This window comes from Prionailurus viverrinus, chromosome D4, assembly GCF_022837055.1.
Source record: "Prionailurus viverrinus isolate Anna chromosome D4, UM_Priviv_1.0, whole genome shotgun sequence".
NCBI classification, from domain to species: Eukaryota; Metazoa; Chordata; class Mammalia; order Carnivora; family Felidae; genus Prionailurus; species Prionailurus viverrinus.
In genome coordinates this window covers 353,699-366,651 of record NC_062573.1, presented here as the reverse complement: position 1 = coordinate 366,651, position 12,953 = coordinate 353,699, and the positions used below count along the sequence as shown (strand labels likewise).

The window sequence follows — 12,953 nt, the reverse complement described above, 5'->3', positions numbered from 1 at the left end:
TAGCTTTCATAAGGCTACATAAGGCACATGAGTCATAAGGCACATGAGTCACTGCACCTGCACCCGCACCCCCACCCCCGCCACAGCCAAGTGGGGGTGAAGCTGAGATTCGAACCCAGGGCTGCTGCTTCAAGTCTCACCTTTCACGGGCCGTGGCTGCAAATCTCACAGTCCTGGCAAGGCAGGGGGCCCTCCTGGGTTCCGCTGAGTTCCTGCAAACCCAGGGACGTCCCGCCCCGCCCCGAAGTCCCCACGCCCGACGGGACACCCGCACACCTCCCCAGCCCCACGGAGCTCACCATGGGTTGTAGTCAATCCCGTCCAGCCTGCGAGCTTGCACCCTCTTGGCCATGGTGAGCTGAAGACAGAACGAGCAGAAGAAAGTCAGAGTGGTGGATGTGCAGATCTTTTCTGGCCCCAGTCCCCGCCCCTCTGGGGGGCAGATGCAGATCCGCACTCCCCAATAGCAGGATGGGCTCCAGCCAACCCTCGCACCTGGCTCCGCCCCATCCCAACAGCCTCACTGGCCCAACCTGCCCGTCTGGACTCTGCGTGCTCTGAAATGGACCAGATTCAGACCAGATTCAGGCCGACTGAGCAGGAGGGGCAAGAGGAAGGGGGAAGAGGGCAGGAGAAGCACAAAGGTAAAGGTGACAGCAGCAGGTTCCCTTACAGAGGTCTGGCTAAACTCAGAACAATCTTGCTGGGCTCATTGTATAGATGAGAAAATCACATTAAAAAAAAAAAAATATATATATATATATATATAGGATTCAGCTTAGGTGTTACCTCCTCCAGGAAGGCTTCCCTGATCTCCCCAGATTTCCTTGCCTTCTTTCTGCTCCCACAGCATCCCATCCTCCTCTATCACAGCATATCAACTGCCTGTTTTCTGCTTTTGTTTGTTTGTTTTAACCTGCTTTTCCCACTAGGCCATGAGGTCCCGGCTCATAGTTTTTTGTCTGCCTTTCCCCAGATCGTGAGCTGTCCCAGGGCCTGGAACAGAGGAGACACTCTGTGAACACTGAACTGTGGCCATATATATACATATATATATATACATATATATATATATATATATATATTTGTAGTGTGATTTTCTCATCTATAAAATATACCTAATATATACATATATATTTAAAAAAAATTTTTTTTCAACGTTTATTTATTTGTGGGACAGAGAGAGACAGAGCATGAATGGGGGAGGGGCAGAGAGAGAGGGAGACACAGAATCGGAAACAGGCTCCAGGCTCTGAGCCATCAGCCCAGAGCCTGACGCGGGGCTCGAACCCACGGACCGCGAGATCGTAACCTGGCTGAAGTCGGACGCTTAACCGACTGCGCCACCCAGGCGCCCCTACATATATATTTTAAAAATCTCTACACCCAGTGTGGGGCTCAACCTCACAACCCCGAGATCAAGAGTCACATGCTCTACTGTCTGAACCAGCCAGGTGCCAGAGAAAATCACTTTTTATAATATTTATTAATGTATTATACTGACATCAATAAAACAGACTACAAAACAGCATGTGCGGTATGTAACTGTGTTTTGTAAAAGATGTCCCCTAATATACATTTGCATATACATACACTTTTCTGTGACCATGTACGAACAGATAAAAAAAGAGTTTGGGGGGCGCCTGGAGGGCTCCGTCGGTTGAGTGTCCGACTTCGGCTCGGGGCATGATCTCACAGTTCGTGAGTTCGAGCCCCGCGTTGGGCTCTGTGCTGACAGCCTGGAGCCTGCTTCGGATTCTGTGTTTCCCTCTCTCTCTGCCCCTCCCCCACTCGTGTCTGTCTCTCTCTGTCTCTCAAAAATAAATAAACATTAAAAAAATTTTTTTTAATTTCTTAAAAAAAAAAAGCAGAACAAAGATGAGTTGGGGTGGCGGTGGGGGACAGACAGTGGACTTGAGGGAAGTTTGAGGTGGGGTATGGAGTAGGGGGTGGAGGGGCAGAGAGAGAGAGAGAGTACAGAAGAGGCAAATGGAGTTGAATGGGTTCAAGGAGATAAAAATAACGGGGGAACCGCAGAAACTTGGGAGGGCAAAGGCATGACCTGCAAGGATGTCACACGGTAACTGCATAAGTGAGGAAACAGTGCCTGTTCTTGCTTGGACTTCTGCATAACGTACTCCTCGGCCAATGTCGACTGAGCACCTACCTCGTCCCGAACCCGAACCCGAACCCGGGGCTGGGCTCCGGGGATGATGGGGAGGCAGCCGCACAATGCAGACTGTTCAGATGCAAAGCTCTGAGTTCTACAGTAGAGGCGAGAGCAAGAGAGGGGTCCCCAGCCAGGCTGCAGTCCAGGAAGGCTTACTGAAAGAGGAAGCTCATGCACAGCTCTGAAGCCAGGACCAGGCCAATCCCAGGGGCCCCGGGTTAAGCGGCAAATCACACGGGGCTGGAGCACTTACAGTCTGGTGCAAGCACCGAGTGACAGAAGTTCCAGCCTTCTTTCTCTGGAGGGGCCCCATCAGCTGTAAAGAGATGGCTGCCGCATTCCTGAACATGCCTCCCAGAGCCTCGGGACACTGGCAACTTCCCCTCCAGGGGCAGAAGAGAGGGAGGAGAATGCTCTGGCCAGAAAACGGCTCCGAGCCCAGGGCGTGGGTCCCCCACACACAGCTCTAACAACAACAACAACAACAACAACGACAGGAAGGGCAATTTTACTGAGTGGTCACTGTGTGCGAGGTGTGGCAACAAGTGGTTTTTTTTTTTTTAAGTTTACTTATTTATTTCTTTAAAAAATTGTTTTAAATGTTTACCTTTATTTATTTATTTATTTTTTCAACGTTTATTTATTTATGGGACAGAGAGAGACAGAGCATGAACGGGGGAGGGTCAGAGAGAGAGGGAGACACAGAATCTGAAACAGGCTCCAGGCTCCGAGCCATCAGCCCAGAGCCTGACGCGGGGCTCGAACTCACGGACCGCGAGATCGTGACCTGGCTGAAGCCGGACGCTTAACCGACTGCGCCACCCAGGCGCCCCTTTTTACCTTTATTTTTGAGACAGAGAGAGACAGAGCATGAGCAGGGGAGAGGCAGAGAGAGAGGGAGACACAGAATCAGAAGCAGCCTCCAGGCTCTGAGCTGTCAGCACAGAGCCCAATGCGGGGCTTGAACTCGTCAACTGCGAGATCATGACCCGAGCTGAAGTCGGACGCTCAACCGACTGAGCCACCCAGGCGCCCCTAAGTTTATTTATTTATTTATTTTGAGAGAGAGAAAGCACAAGTGGGGAAGGGATAGAGAGACAGGAAGAGAGAGAGAATCCCAAGCAGGCTCTGCACTGTCAGCACAGAGCCTGATGCAGGGCTCAAACTCATAAACCGTGAGATCATGATCTGAGCCAAAGTCGGATGCTTAACCGACTGAACCACCCAGGAGCCCCACAAGTGCTTTTTTGCATGATTATCTCTCACACCTACAACTCCTCCATCCCCAGCAGTCAGAGTGACCCTTTCAAAATGTAAATTACTTCTAATGAAAAAAAAAGATCCAGGGGAAGATCATGGATGGCCCCTAACATCACAGGGAGAGTCAACCCCACATTTTGTGCTGACTCTGAAAACACACACACCTCCTGCAAATTATTCCTGTGCTAAAACCAAATCTAAATCAGATCATGCCTTTGGATTACTAGAACACAAGGGACAGAAGAACATGTTAAATGACACCATGGAGAGGCGATCCACAAATGACCCTGTTTCTTCAACAAATAAAGTGCAAAGGAAGAACCTATCTCAGGCACGATAGGTTAAAGGAGACTTAAAGGTATACATTTAAAAAGTGAATGTCTTGAAAAGCAAGAAAAATATTGACTTACTGCACAAGTTCAAAGCTTACTGAAAGGCTACTGGAACCAAAAAAGGGTAGTACTAGCATAAGGACAGACATATAAATCAATGGGATCGAACTGAGCATCCAGAAATAAAGCTCACACATTTATGGCCAATTGCCATCTGACAAGAATGGTAAGAAAATTCAGTGAGGCCAGAACAGTCTTTCAACAAATGGTACTGGACAACTGGTTATCCACAGGCAGAAGAATGAATTTGGACCCCTACCTCACACCATACACAAAACTAACTCAAAGTGGATCACAGACCTAAATATAAGAGCCCAAACTAGGGGCGCCTGGGTGGCGCAGTCGGTTAAGCATCCGACTTCAGCCAGGTCACGATCTCGCGGTCTGCGAGTTCGAGCCCCGCGTCAGGCTCTGGGCTGATGGCTCAGAGCCTGGAGCCTGTTTCCGATTCTGTGTCTCCCTCTCTCTCTGCCCCTCCCCCATTCATGCTCTGTCTCTCTCTGTCCCAAAAATAAATAAACATTGAAAAAAAAAAATTAAAAAAAAAAAAAAAAGAGCCCAAACTATAAAACCCCCAGAAGAAAAGAGGAGTATATCTTTGTGATATTTTTTTTAAAGGAATTTTTTAAAGTTTATTTTGAGGGAGACAGAGACAGTGCGAGTGGGGGAGGGGAGAGAGAAAGGGAGAGAGAGAATCCCAAGCAGGCTCAGCTCCGTCAGCACAGAGCCTGACTCGGGGCTCAAACCCACGAACCGTGAGATCATGACCTGAGCAGAGACAAAGAGTCAGATGCTTAACCGACTGACTCCACCCTGGTGCCCCATCTTTGTGACCTTCAGTGAGAAGACAATTTCTTAGATATAACACCAAAGACACAGGCAACAAAAGAAAAAACAGAACCAATGGATTTCATCAAAATTAAAAACTTTTGTGCCTCAAAAGATACCATCAAGAAAAGTGAAAAGACAAAAGCATGGGGGGAAAATATCTGCAAATCATAAACCTGAATTTCTCCAAAGAAGATAGATAAACGGCTAACAGGCACATGAAAAGGTGCTCAGCATCCTTAGTCACTGGGCAAAGGCCACTTTATGCCACTAGAAGTTTGCTACAAATAACAAGAATAATTACAAGTGTTGTAAGGACACAGAAAGTTTATCAACTAGAAACTCAATGGCAAAACAGATGCCTTTATTTAAAAAAAACGTTTTTTAATGTTTATTTTTGAAAGAGAGACAGAGGGCGAGTGGGGGAGGGGCAGAGAGAGAGAGAGAGGGAGACACAGGATCCAAAGCAGGCTCCAGGCTCCGAGCTGTCAGCGCAGAGCCCGACGCGGGGCTCGAACTCACGAACTGATTTGTAAGATCATGACCCGAGCCTCAGGATGCTCAACCGACCAGGCCGTCCAGGCACACCAGCAAAACAATTTCCCTTTAAAGTAGGAACGAAATTCAAAGAGGTCTCTATCATCACTTCCTTCAACACCATATTGGAAGTCCTGGCTGGTGGGCCAAGAAAAGGAAGTTACGTGTATAAGACCCAGAAGAAATAATACCGCCACTATCTGCAAGGGCTATGGCTGACTGCACACAGTGATTCAAACAAATACACAAACGCTAAAACTAACCAAAGCTCAGCAAGGTGGCTACGGTTAAGATCAAAATGCAAAAAGAAACTGCATTGCCACCCCTCCCCCAAAACGCTGTCCCCGTCTCTCTTTGGCCCAACTGCCAGACGGTGCATTAAATAGTCTTGGGCACCAGGAAAAAAACCAACCAACCAACCAACCAATCAACCACAAGAGTCAGATAATTACAAATTTTTTTTTAACGGCTATTTATTTTTGAGAGAGCGCACGCAGGAGAAGGGCAGAGAGAGGGGGACAGAAGATTTGAAGCGGGCTCTGCGCTGACAGGCTGACAGCAGCGAGAGCCCGAGGTGCGCCTTGAACTCACGAACTGTGAGGTCATGACCTGAGCCAAACTCAGTTGCTCAGCGGACTGAGCCACCCAGGTGCCCCAGACGATTACAAATGTTTAAAGATGTTTCAAGAATTGGGGCGCCTGGGTGACTCAGTCGGTTAAGCACCTGACTCTTGATTTCGGTTCAGGTCACGATCTCATAGTTGATGAGTTTGAGCCCCACGTCGGGTTCCGTGCTGACAGCACGAAGCCTGTTTGGGATTCTTTCTCTGCCTCTCATTCCCGCTGTCCCGCTCAAGCTACTGTTCTCTCTCAGAACAAATAAATACACTTAAAAAAAGAAAGACGCTTCGAGGATGCTGAGACACTGGAACCCTGGCGCATTGCTTCTGGGAATGTAACATGGCAGCCGTGCCATTGTACATTTGGCTGTTTTACTGTGGAAACAGTTTGGCAGGGTCCTCCAAGCTTACACATAGACTCCCCGCATGACCCAGCAATTCTACTCCTAGGTGTAGACTCCAGAGAAATGAAAACTATGCCCACGCAAAGATTTGTACGTGCATTTTTACAGCAGCATTATTCATAACAGCCTAAAGCGGAAACCATCTGTCAGTTGATGGACGTCAGTTGATAAACCAAATGTGGTACATCCACATGATGGACTAGCATTGGGCAAATAAAAGGGAATGAGGTTCGGCTACAACACGGATACACCTGGACACGTTATGCTAAGTAAAAGGAACCAGTCACAAAAGCCCACAATTTACATGATTCCCTTTGTATGAAAGAGGCAAAGCTATAGAGACAGAGTAGATCAGCGATTGCCTTGCACTGGGGGGGTGGGAGTCTGAGGGTGGGAATGGGGAATGACCGCTATGGCTACTGGGTATCTCTTTGGTGCGAGGGACAAATTCTAAAATTAGACTGTGGTGTGAATATACCGTAAGCCAGTGAACAGTACACTTTTCATGGTTGAATTATCTGGTATGCGTCTCGTTCTATCTCAATAAAACTTTTTAAAAAATCACCAAGGTTTAGGGACACCTGGGTGGCTCAGTTGGTTGAGTGCCCGACCCTTGGTTTTGGCGCAGGTCATGGTCTCGAGGTTCGTGGGTTCGAGCCCTGCGTCGGGCTCTGCCTTGTCGATACAGAGAAGACTGCTTGGGATTCTCTCTCTCTGCCCCTCCCGTGCTCACTTGAGTGCGTGCTCGGGCTCTCTCTAAATACATAAACGAATTAATTAATTAATTAACTTAAAAAAAAATCACCAACGTTTAGGGGCATCTGGCTGGCGCTGTGGGTGGAGTGTGTGACTCTTGATCTTGGGGTCGTGAGTTCGAGCCCCATGTTGGGTGTAGAGATTACTTAAAAATAGGGGCTCCTGGGTGGCTCAGTCGGTTAAGCATCAGCTCAGGTCATGATCTCACAGTCTGTGAGTTCGAGCCCCGTGTGGGGCTCTGTGCTGACAGCTCAGAGCCTGGAACCTGCTTCAGGTTCTGTGTCTCCCTCCCTCTCTGCCCCTCCCCAACTTGTGCTCTGTCTCTCTCTTCTCAAAAACAAATAAACATTAAAGAAAAAAATAAAAAAAATAGATAAAAATCTTTAAAAAAACAAAATAGGGGCGCCTGGGTGGCTCAGTTGGTTAAGCATCTGACTCTTGGTTTCAGCTCAGGTCATGATCTCCTGCTTCGTGAGTTCAAGCCGGCGTTGGGCTCTGACATGACAGTGCAGAACCTGCTTGGGATTCTCTCTCTCTCTCTGCCCCTCCCCCTATTGCTCTGTCTCTCTCTCTCTCTCTCTCAAAAATAAATAAACTTAAAAAAAACATTTGCAGTTCATGAGTTTGAGCCCCGCGTTGGGCTCTGTGCTGACAGCTGGGAGCCTAGAGCCTGCTTCGCATTCTGTGTCTCCCTCTCTCTCTGCCCCTCCCCTGCTCGCACTCTCTCTCTCTCTCTCTCTCAAAAATAAATAAGCATTAAAAAAATTAAAAATGAATAAATAAAGCAAAAAAAAAAAAAGGCAGTGCCCTTGTGGTGGCCACAGGAATGACTCTCTTACTGGCAGGAGCCTGATTGAGGGGATGGCTGTACTCAGAAATCCATCCATCATCCTTAGCACTAAGGCAGTGAAAGTTCCCAAAACATATCCGTGGGAGAAATCTGAATACGGCCTGTACGTCAGGTGACGTCACTGGATCAATGGTCAGTTTCTTTGGGGGTGGGAACGAGGGCTGTTTGTGTTGGGGGGACGGATCGCATTCTTAGGAGGCACGTGAGGCATTGAGGAGTGAGGGGTCAGGACGCCTGCAACTTGCTTTCAAAAGATTCAGCAAAGACAGCCATCCACAAGGGCAGGGCAACAAGGGAGGTGTTAGCAAATGCGGTGCGCTGCGAGCGAGGGCTGACGCTAGGTGGGAGGCACGGTGTGGCCACTGCACGGTTCTTTTGCCTTTTCTGCAGATCCGACTTTTTCGGAACAGAAAGCTGAGAGGCAAAGGGGGCAGGTGTACCAACCGGATGTGGTGCGCGGGCACCTGGGAGCGCGAGCGAGGAAATGACTGTCAAGGTGCCACCCTCGCCCCCCAAGACAAGCGCTCAACAAAAACCCACTAAGGTGCTTATTCCCTTACGAATCTCTTAGGAGAGTTTGGTGACTGACTGAGAAAGCAGGGTTATAGGAGAAGGAAGAATGAGCTGCACTGGACCTCTCTGACCCAAAGATGTGGGTCTGAGAGCCAGAGAAAGAGAGAGAGAGAGAGAGAGAGAGAGAGAGAGAGAGAGCACACACTGGAAGAGTGTGGGCAGAGAGAGAGAGCACACACTGGAAGAGTGTGGGCAGAGAACACCCCACCTCCGCTCTGGGGAAACAGAAAGAAAGAGGCTGCTTGGTTTTGAGCTAGCCACCCCAGGTTTGCCAGGTAATGGTGCCCTAGCCTCCCTTGGGACCCGGCCCCTGTCCTCTGGGAGCTGGACTAGGCTAGTTAGGACTAGTTAGTCTTCATTTCAGGCTCGAATCTGTGCCAGGCAGCAAAGGTTGGGCAGAGCACAGCGTCCTTAGCCAATGGTCCTCAGGGAGTGGGCTGTGGGACGCCGGGTGGGAATGCCACAGCGAGGCTTCATAAGACTTGTAAATATCTAGGTGCGCCTTGCTGGCTAAGTTGGTTAGGCAGCTGGCTCTAGGTTTCGGCTCAAGTCATGATCTCATGGTTTGTGAGACTGAGCCCTGCATCAGGCTCTGTGCTGACAGTGTGAAGCCCGCTTGGGATTCCCTCCCTCCCTCTCTTTCTGCCTGTCCCCTAATCGCACTCTCTCTCTCTCTCTCTCTCTCTCTCTCAAAATAAATAAATAAACTTAAAATTAAAAAGACTTGCAAATATCTAGACACCCGCTGTGTGGGCTCCACTGAGGGTTCCCAAATGTTAGGGGTGGGTCTGAGGGACAAACGTGAACACTGACCAGGTATTGTAGGGTATGAAGACATCCTTCATTTGTTAGCTGTGCTAATGGTATTGGGGATTTCTTTCTTTCCTCTTAACAGTCCTCATGCTTCAGAGATGTATCCTGAAGTATTTACGACAAAATATTTGGGATTTGCTTCAAACTAATCCCAAATGATCCAGATGGTGGAAATAGGAAACGGATGGGGGGACAGATAAAGAAAGCTGGGCCATGGATTGAGACTGGGAGGGTCAGTATACTCTACACTCTACTCTGTATGTATTTAAAATGTTCCCGGGGTGCCTGGGTGGCTCAGTGGGTTGAGCATACGACTTCCGCTCAGGTCATGATCTCACGGCTCGTGAGTTTCAGCCCCACGTACAGGCTGGCTGCCGTCAGCAGAGAACCTGCTTTGGATCCTCTGTCTCCCTCTCTCTCTCTGCTTCTCCCCCACTCGCATTCTCTCTTTCAAAAATAAATAAACATTTAAAATATTAGTAATAAAAAATAAAACGTTCCACACCCACGAGGAGGAAGTCAGAGCCACAACATGGAAGGAGGCTGGGCCCCTGATGCTGGAGGAACCATCGCTTATCTCTGGATTTAGTTGGGGCTTGAGGGGAAGGTAGATCTTGCTTAAGCTGCTGTTATTTGGGGTTCTCTTTCATTCACAGCAAATTAGGCCTCACCTAATTTGATTGCTAAACCCTGTCAATCAATACCGTCAGCTCCAAACCACCGAGAGCACAGCCGTGATTGAAACGATAGAGTGATGGGGCGCCTGGGTGGCGCAGTCGCTTAAGCGTCCGACTTCAGCCAGGTCACGATCTCGCGGTCCGTGAGTTCGAGCCCCGCGTCAGGCTCTGGGCTGATGGCTCGGAGCCTGGAGCCTGTTTCCGATTCTGTGTCTCCCTCTCTCTCTGCCCCTCCCCCGTTCATGCTCTGTCTCTCTCTGTCCCAAAAATAAATAAAAAAACGTTGAAAAAAAAATTAAAAAAAAAAAACAAAAAACGATAGAGTGAGGGAATGTGCACACCACGGGGCTGTGAGGTCTCAGTGAGAGGGTGTTAGAACTTATTACAGGATTTGGACTTTGGTGGAGTGATTTGGGGGAGGGTCCAGGGAAGCAGGACTTTGGTCCGGATTGGCGCTTTCAGAAGCAGGGATCACTTGACGGTTGGATATCACAAATCTTATTTGTAGGGAGGCGGGCTGGAGCGAGGCTAGCTGTCACAGGTGTAGAAGCAGCCCCCCGCATGTGCCAGGAGAGGGGGCGCTAGGTTTTGTGTGGCTTCGAAGACGTTCACGTTGGTCTGTGTTCAGACGTGATTACAGAATGTTCTCCCTGGATATCGATGTTCTGTGCGGTTGTCCACGTTCAAGAGAACACAAGTCCTATCTTTGGGTGCCAGGCCAGCTCCTGGATTCCAGAAGCTGCTTTTCTCTTCCTAAATCCTCGAACCAAGAATAAAACCCAAAGTCTTTACCGTCTACTAGAAGGCCCTGTAAAATCAGATGTGAGGCCACCTGTCCCGGGTCACGTCTTGCCCCTGTCCCTTTCACTTGTTTTCCTCCAGCCACACTTGCCATTCCTGTCCACTTGGGTCCCTGTATCCACTCTCCTTCTAGAGCGGTGTCAGAGAACTTTTCCGGTATGGGGCCAGGGCCAATACTGTGGGCTTTGCAGGACATCCGTCTCTGTCACAGCTCCTTACCTCTACCGTGGCAGGGAGACAGAAGCCTTGGACAACACATACACCAATGAATGAGCTTGCGTCTCAGTAACACTGTACTGAAAAACCCTGGTGGCAGACCAGGTCCGGACTGTGGGCCCTCCTGGAATCTTGAACTCTCAGACTCGTCCACACTTAGCCTCTGGCAATTTCTCAGTCACGTTTAGGTCTTCCCACCCCTGAACGGGGCCCATGCGGAGGTTTCTGTTCTGGTTAAGTTGTGATTCTCTGGATCTGCTGGTTTTTCTAATTTGGGGGGCAGTGGTTTGCCCTGTGACCTCACTTCTCTAATGGGTCTAAGGAGAGGTGTTGGTTTTTCGGTTGGTTCAGCTTTCTGCTTGTTAGGATGGAGTGATGACGTCCCAAGCTCTTTCCGGGTGGGACTGGAAGTCGGAAGTCCAATATAGCCTGCCTGTTCACATAACCTCACAACTGTCAGTATAATACTCTAACTTCACTATAAAGGAGAAATGAAGGAAAATAATTTAGAACCCAATAGTCAGGCTTGCCCACCCTAGAAGATTCCGTGAAGTAGACAGCTGCTTCACCTGCTTTTAAGTTCAGTCTGACCAGTGCAGCTACTTAGCCTGTCCCTTCTAAACCCTGACCCAGCCCAGGCTCTTCCCTCACAGTCACCCAAAGCGTTTCTGAGCGCTGACCATCAGCCATCTGTCCAAAGGTGAGACACATCCTCCTTATGTTCTTTAATCGTCAGCTGCGTCCAGAAGCTTTAATCTTCTCCGGCCGTGCCCTGGCTTAGGGGCTGAGACTACTGTAGGGACCGGACGCTGGCAGGGCCCCACCATACGAGCTGCTGGGCCCCGGGCGAGGGTGGAGGGTTGAAGTGGGATGGGGAGGCAAGAGGCTGACAAGCACTCTCTCCTTCATACATCCAGCAAGTATTTCCTGACAAGCACAAAGGCACGTGTTATGGTTTGAAATGTGTCCCCTGAAAGTACGTGTTGAGGAGTCCCGAGCCCCAGTGCCTGTGAATGGAACCTTATTTGGAAATAGGATTTTTGTAGAGGTGACCAATGTAGGATGAGGTCATACTGGACCTTAATCCAGTATGACTGGTGTCCTCAGAAGAAGGGAGAAGATGGGGCACCTGGGTGGCTCAGTCAGTTGAGTATTGGACTTTGGCTTGGGTCATGATCTCACGGGTTTGGGGGTTCGAGCCCTGCATCGGGCTCTCTGGTGTCAGCACAGAGCCCACTTTAGATCCTCGGTCCTCTCTCTGCCCCTTCCCCCTGCTCATTCTCTCTCTCTCTCTCTCTCTCTCTCTCTCTCTCTCATTCTCTCTCAAAAATAAACAAACATTAAAAAAAAAATTTAAGGGGTACCTGGGTGGTTCAGTCAGTTGAGTGTCTGACTTCGGCTCAGGTCACGATCTTGTGGTTCATGAGTTCAAGCCCTGTATGGAGCTTGCTGCTGTGGGCGTGGAGCCCGCTTCGGATCTTCTGTCCCCGCCCCCCACCCCCACCCCGCCTCTTCCCTGCTTGCACTCTCTCAAAAATAAGTCTTGAAAAAAATTAAAAAGAAGGAGGAGGAGGAGGAGGAGGAGGAGGAGGAGGAGATAGAAGAGACACAGACACACAAGGAAAAAGCCATGTGAGGACGGAGGCAGAGATTAGGGTGAGGCATCTTCAAGCCAAGGAACAGTATGGATTGTTGGCAACACCACAAGCTAAGAGAAAAGCACAGGACAGATTCTCCTCTAGAGCCTTCAGAGAAAGTATGGCCCTGCTGACACCTTGCTTCTGGATCTCTAGTCTCCAGAACTGTGAAAGAAAAACTTTCGGTTGTGTAAAACCACTCAGCTTGGGGTACTTTGTTTCGGTAGCTTCTGGAAACTAATGCGCTGGGGCACTAGGGGGCGCCCTGGGCACCTGCCCCAGAGCTGGGAGTTTGGGAGGGCTCCCCACACAAGGGGGCATGCAAGCTGAATCCCAAAGCTGGGAAAGTGTGCCAGGCGGAGAGGATGGTGCAAAGGCCCGGGAGTGGGAGAGCGCTAGGAGATCCCAGGAGCCGAGAA

General features: G+C 49.4%; 1 protein-coding gene across 4 annotated transcripts in view; it reads right to left on the bottom strand.

The window, feature by feature from the left end:
- Positions 1–12,953, bottom strand: part of KYAT1 (kynurenine aminotransferase 1) — a 35,580-nt gene that overhangs the window by 8,441 nt on the left and 14,186 nt on the right. For 2 of the 4 annotated variants that reach the window (XM_047831497.1, XM_047831496.1), the window contains exons 2-3: positions 2,424–2,636; positions 300–358 (exon numbers count right to left, since the gene is read on the bottom strand). In XM_047831497.1, coding sequence (XP_047687453.1) covers positions 300–358; positions 2,424–2,519 — 155 coding nt within the window. In that variant the 5' untranslated portion in view covers positions 2,520–2,636. The remainder of the gene's footprint in view (positions 1–299; positions 359–2,423; positions 2,637–12,953) is intronic. The other 2 variants (XM_047831498.1, XM_047831499.1) reach the window with 2 other exon arrangements.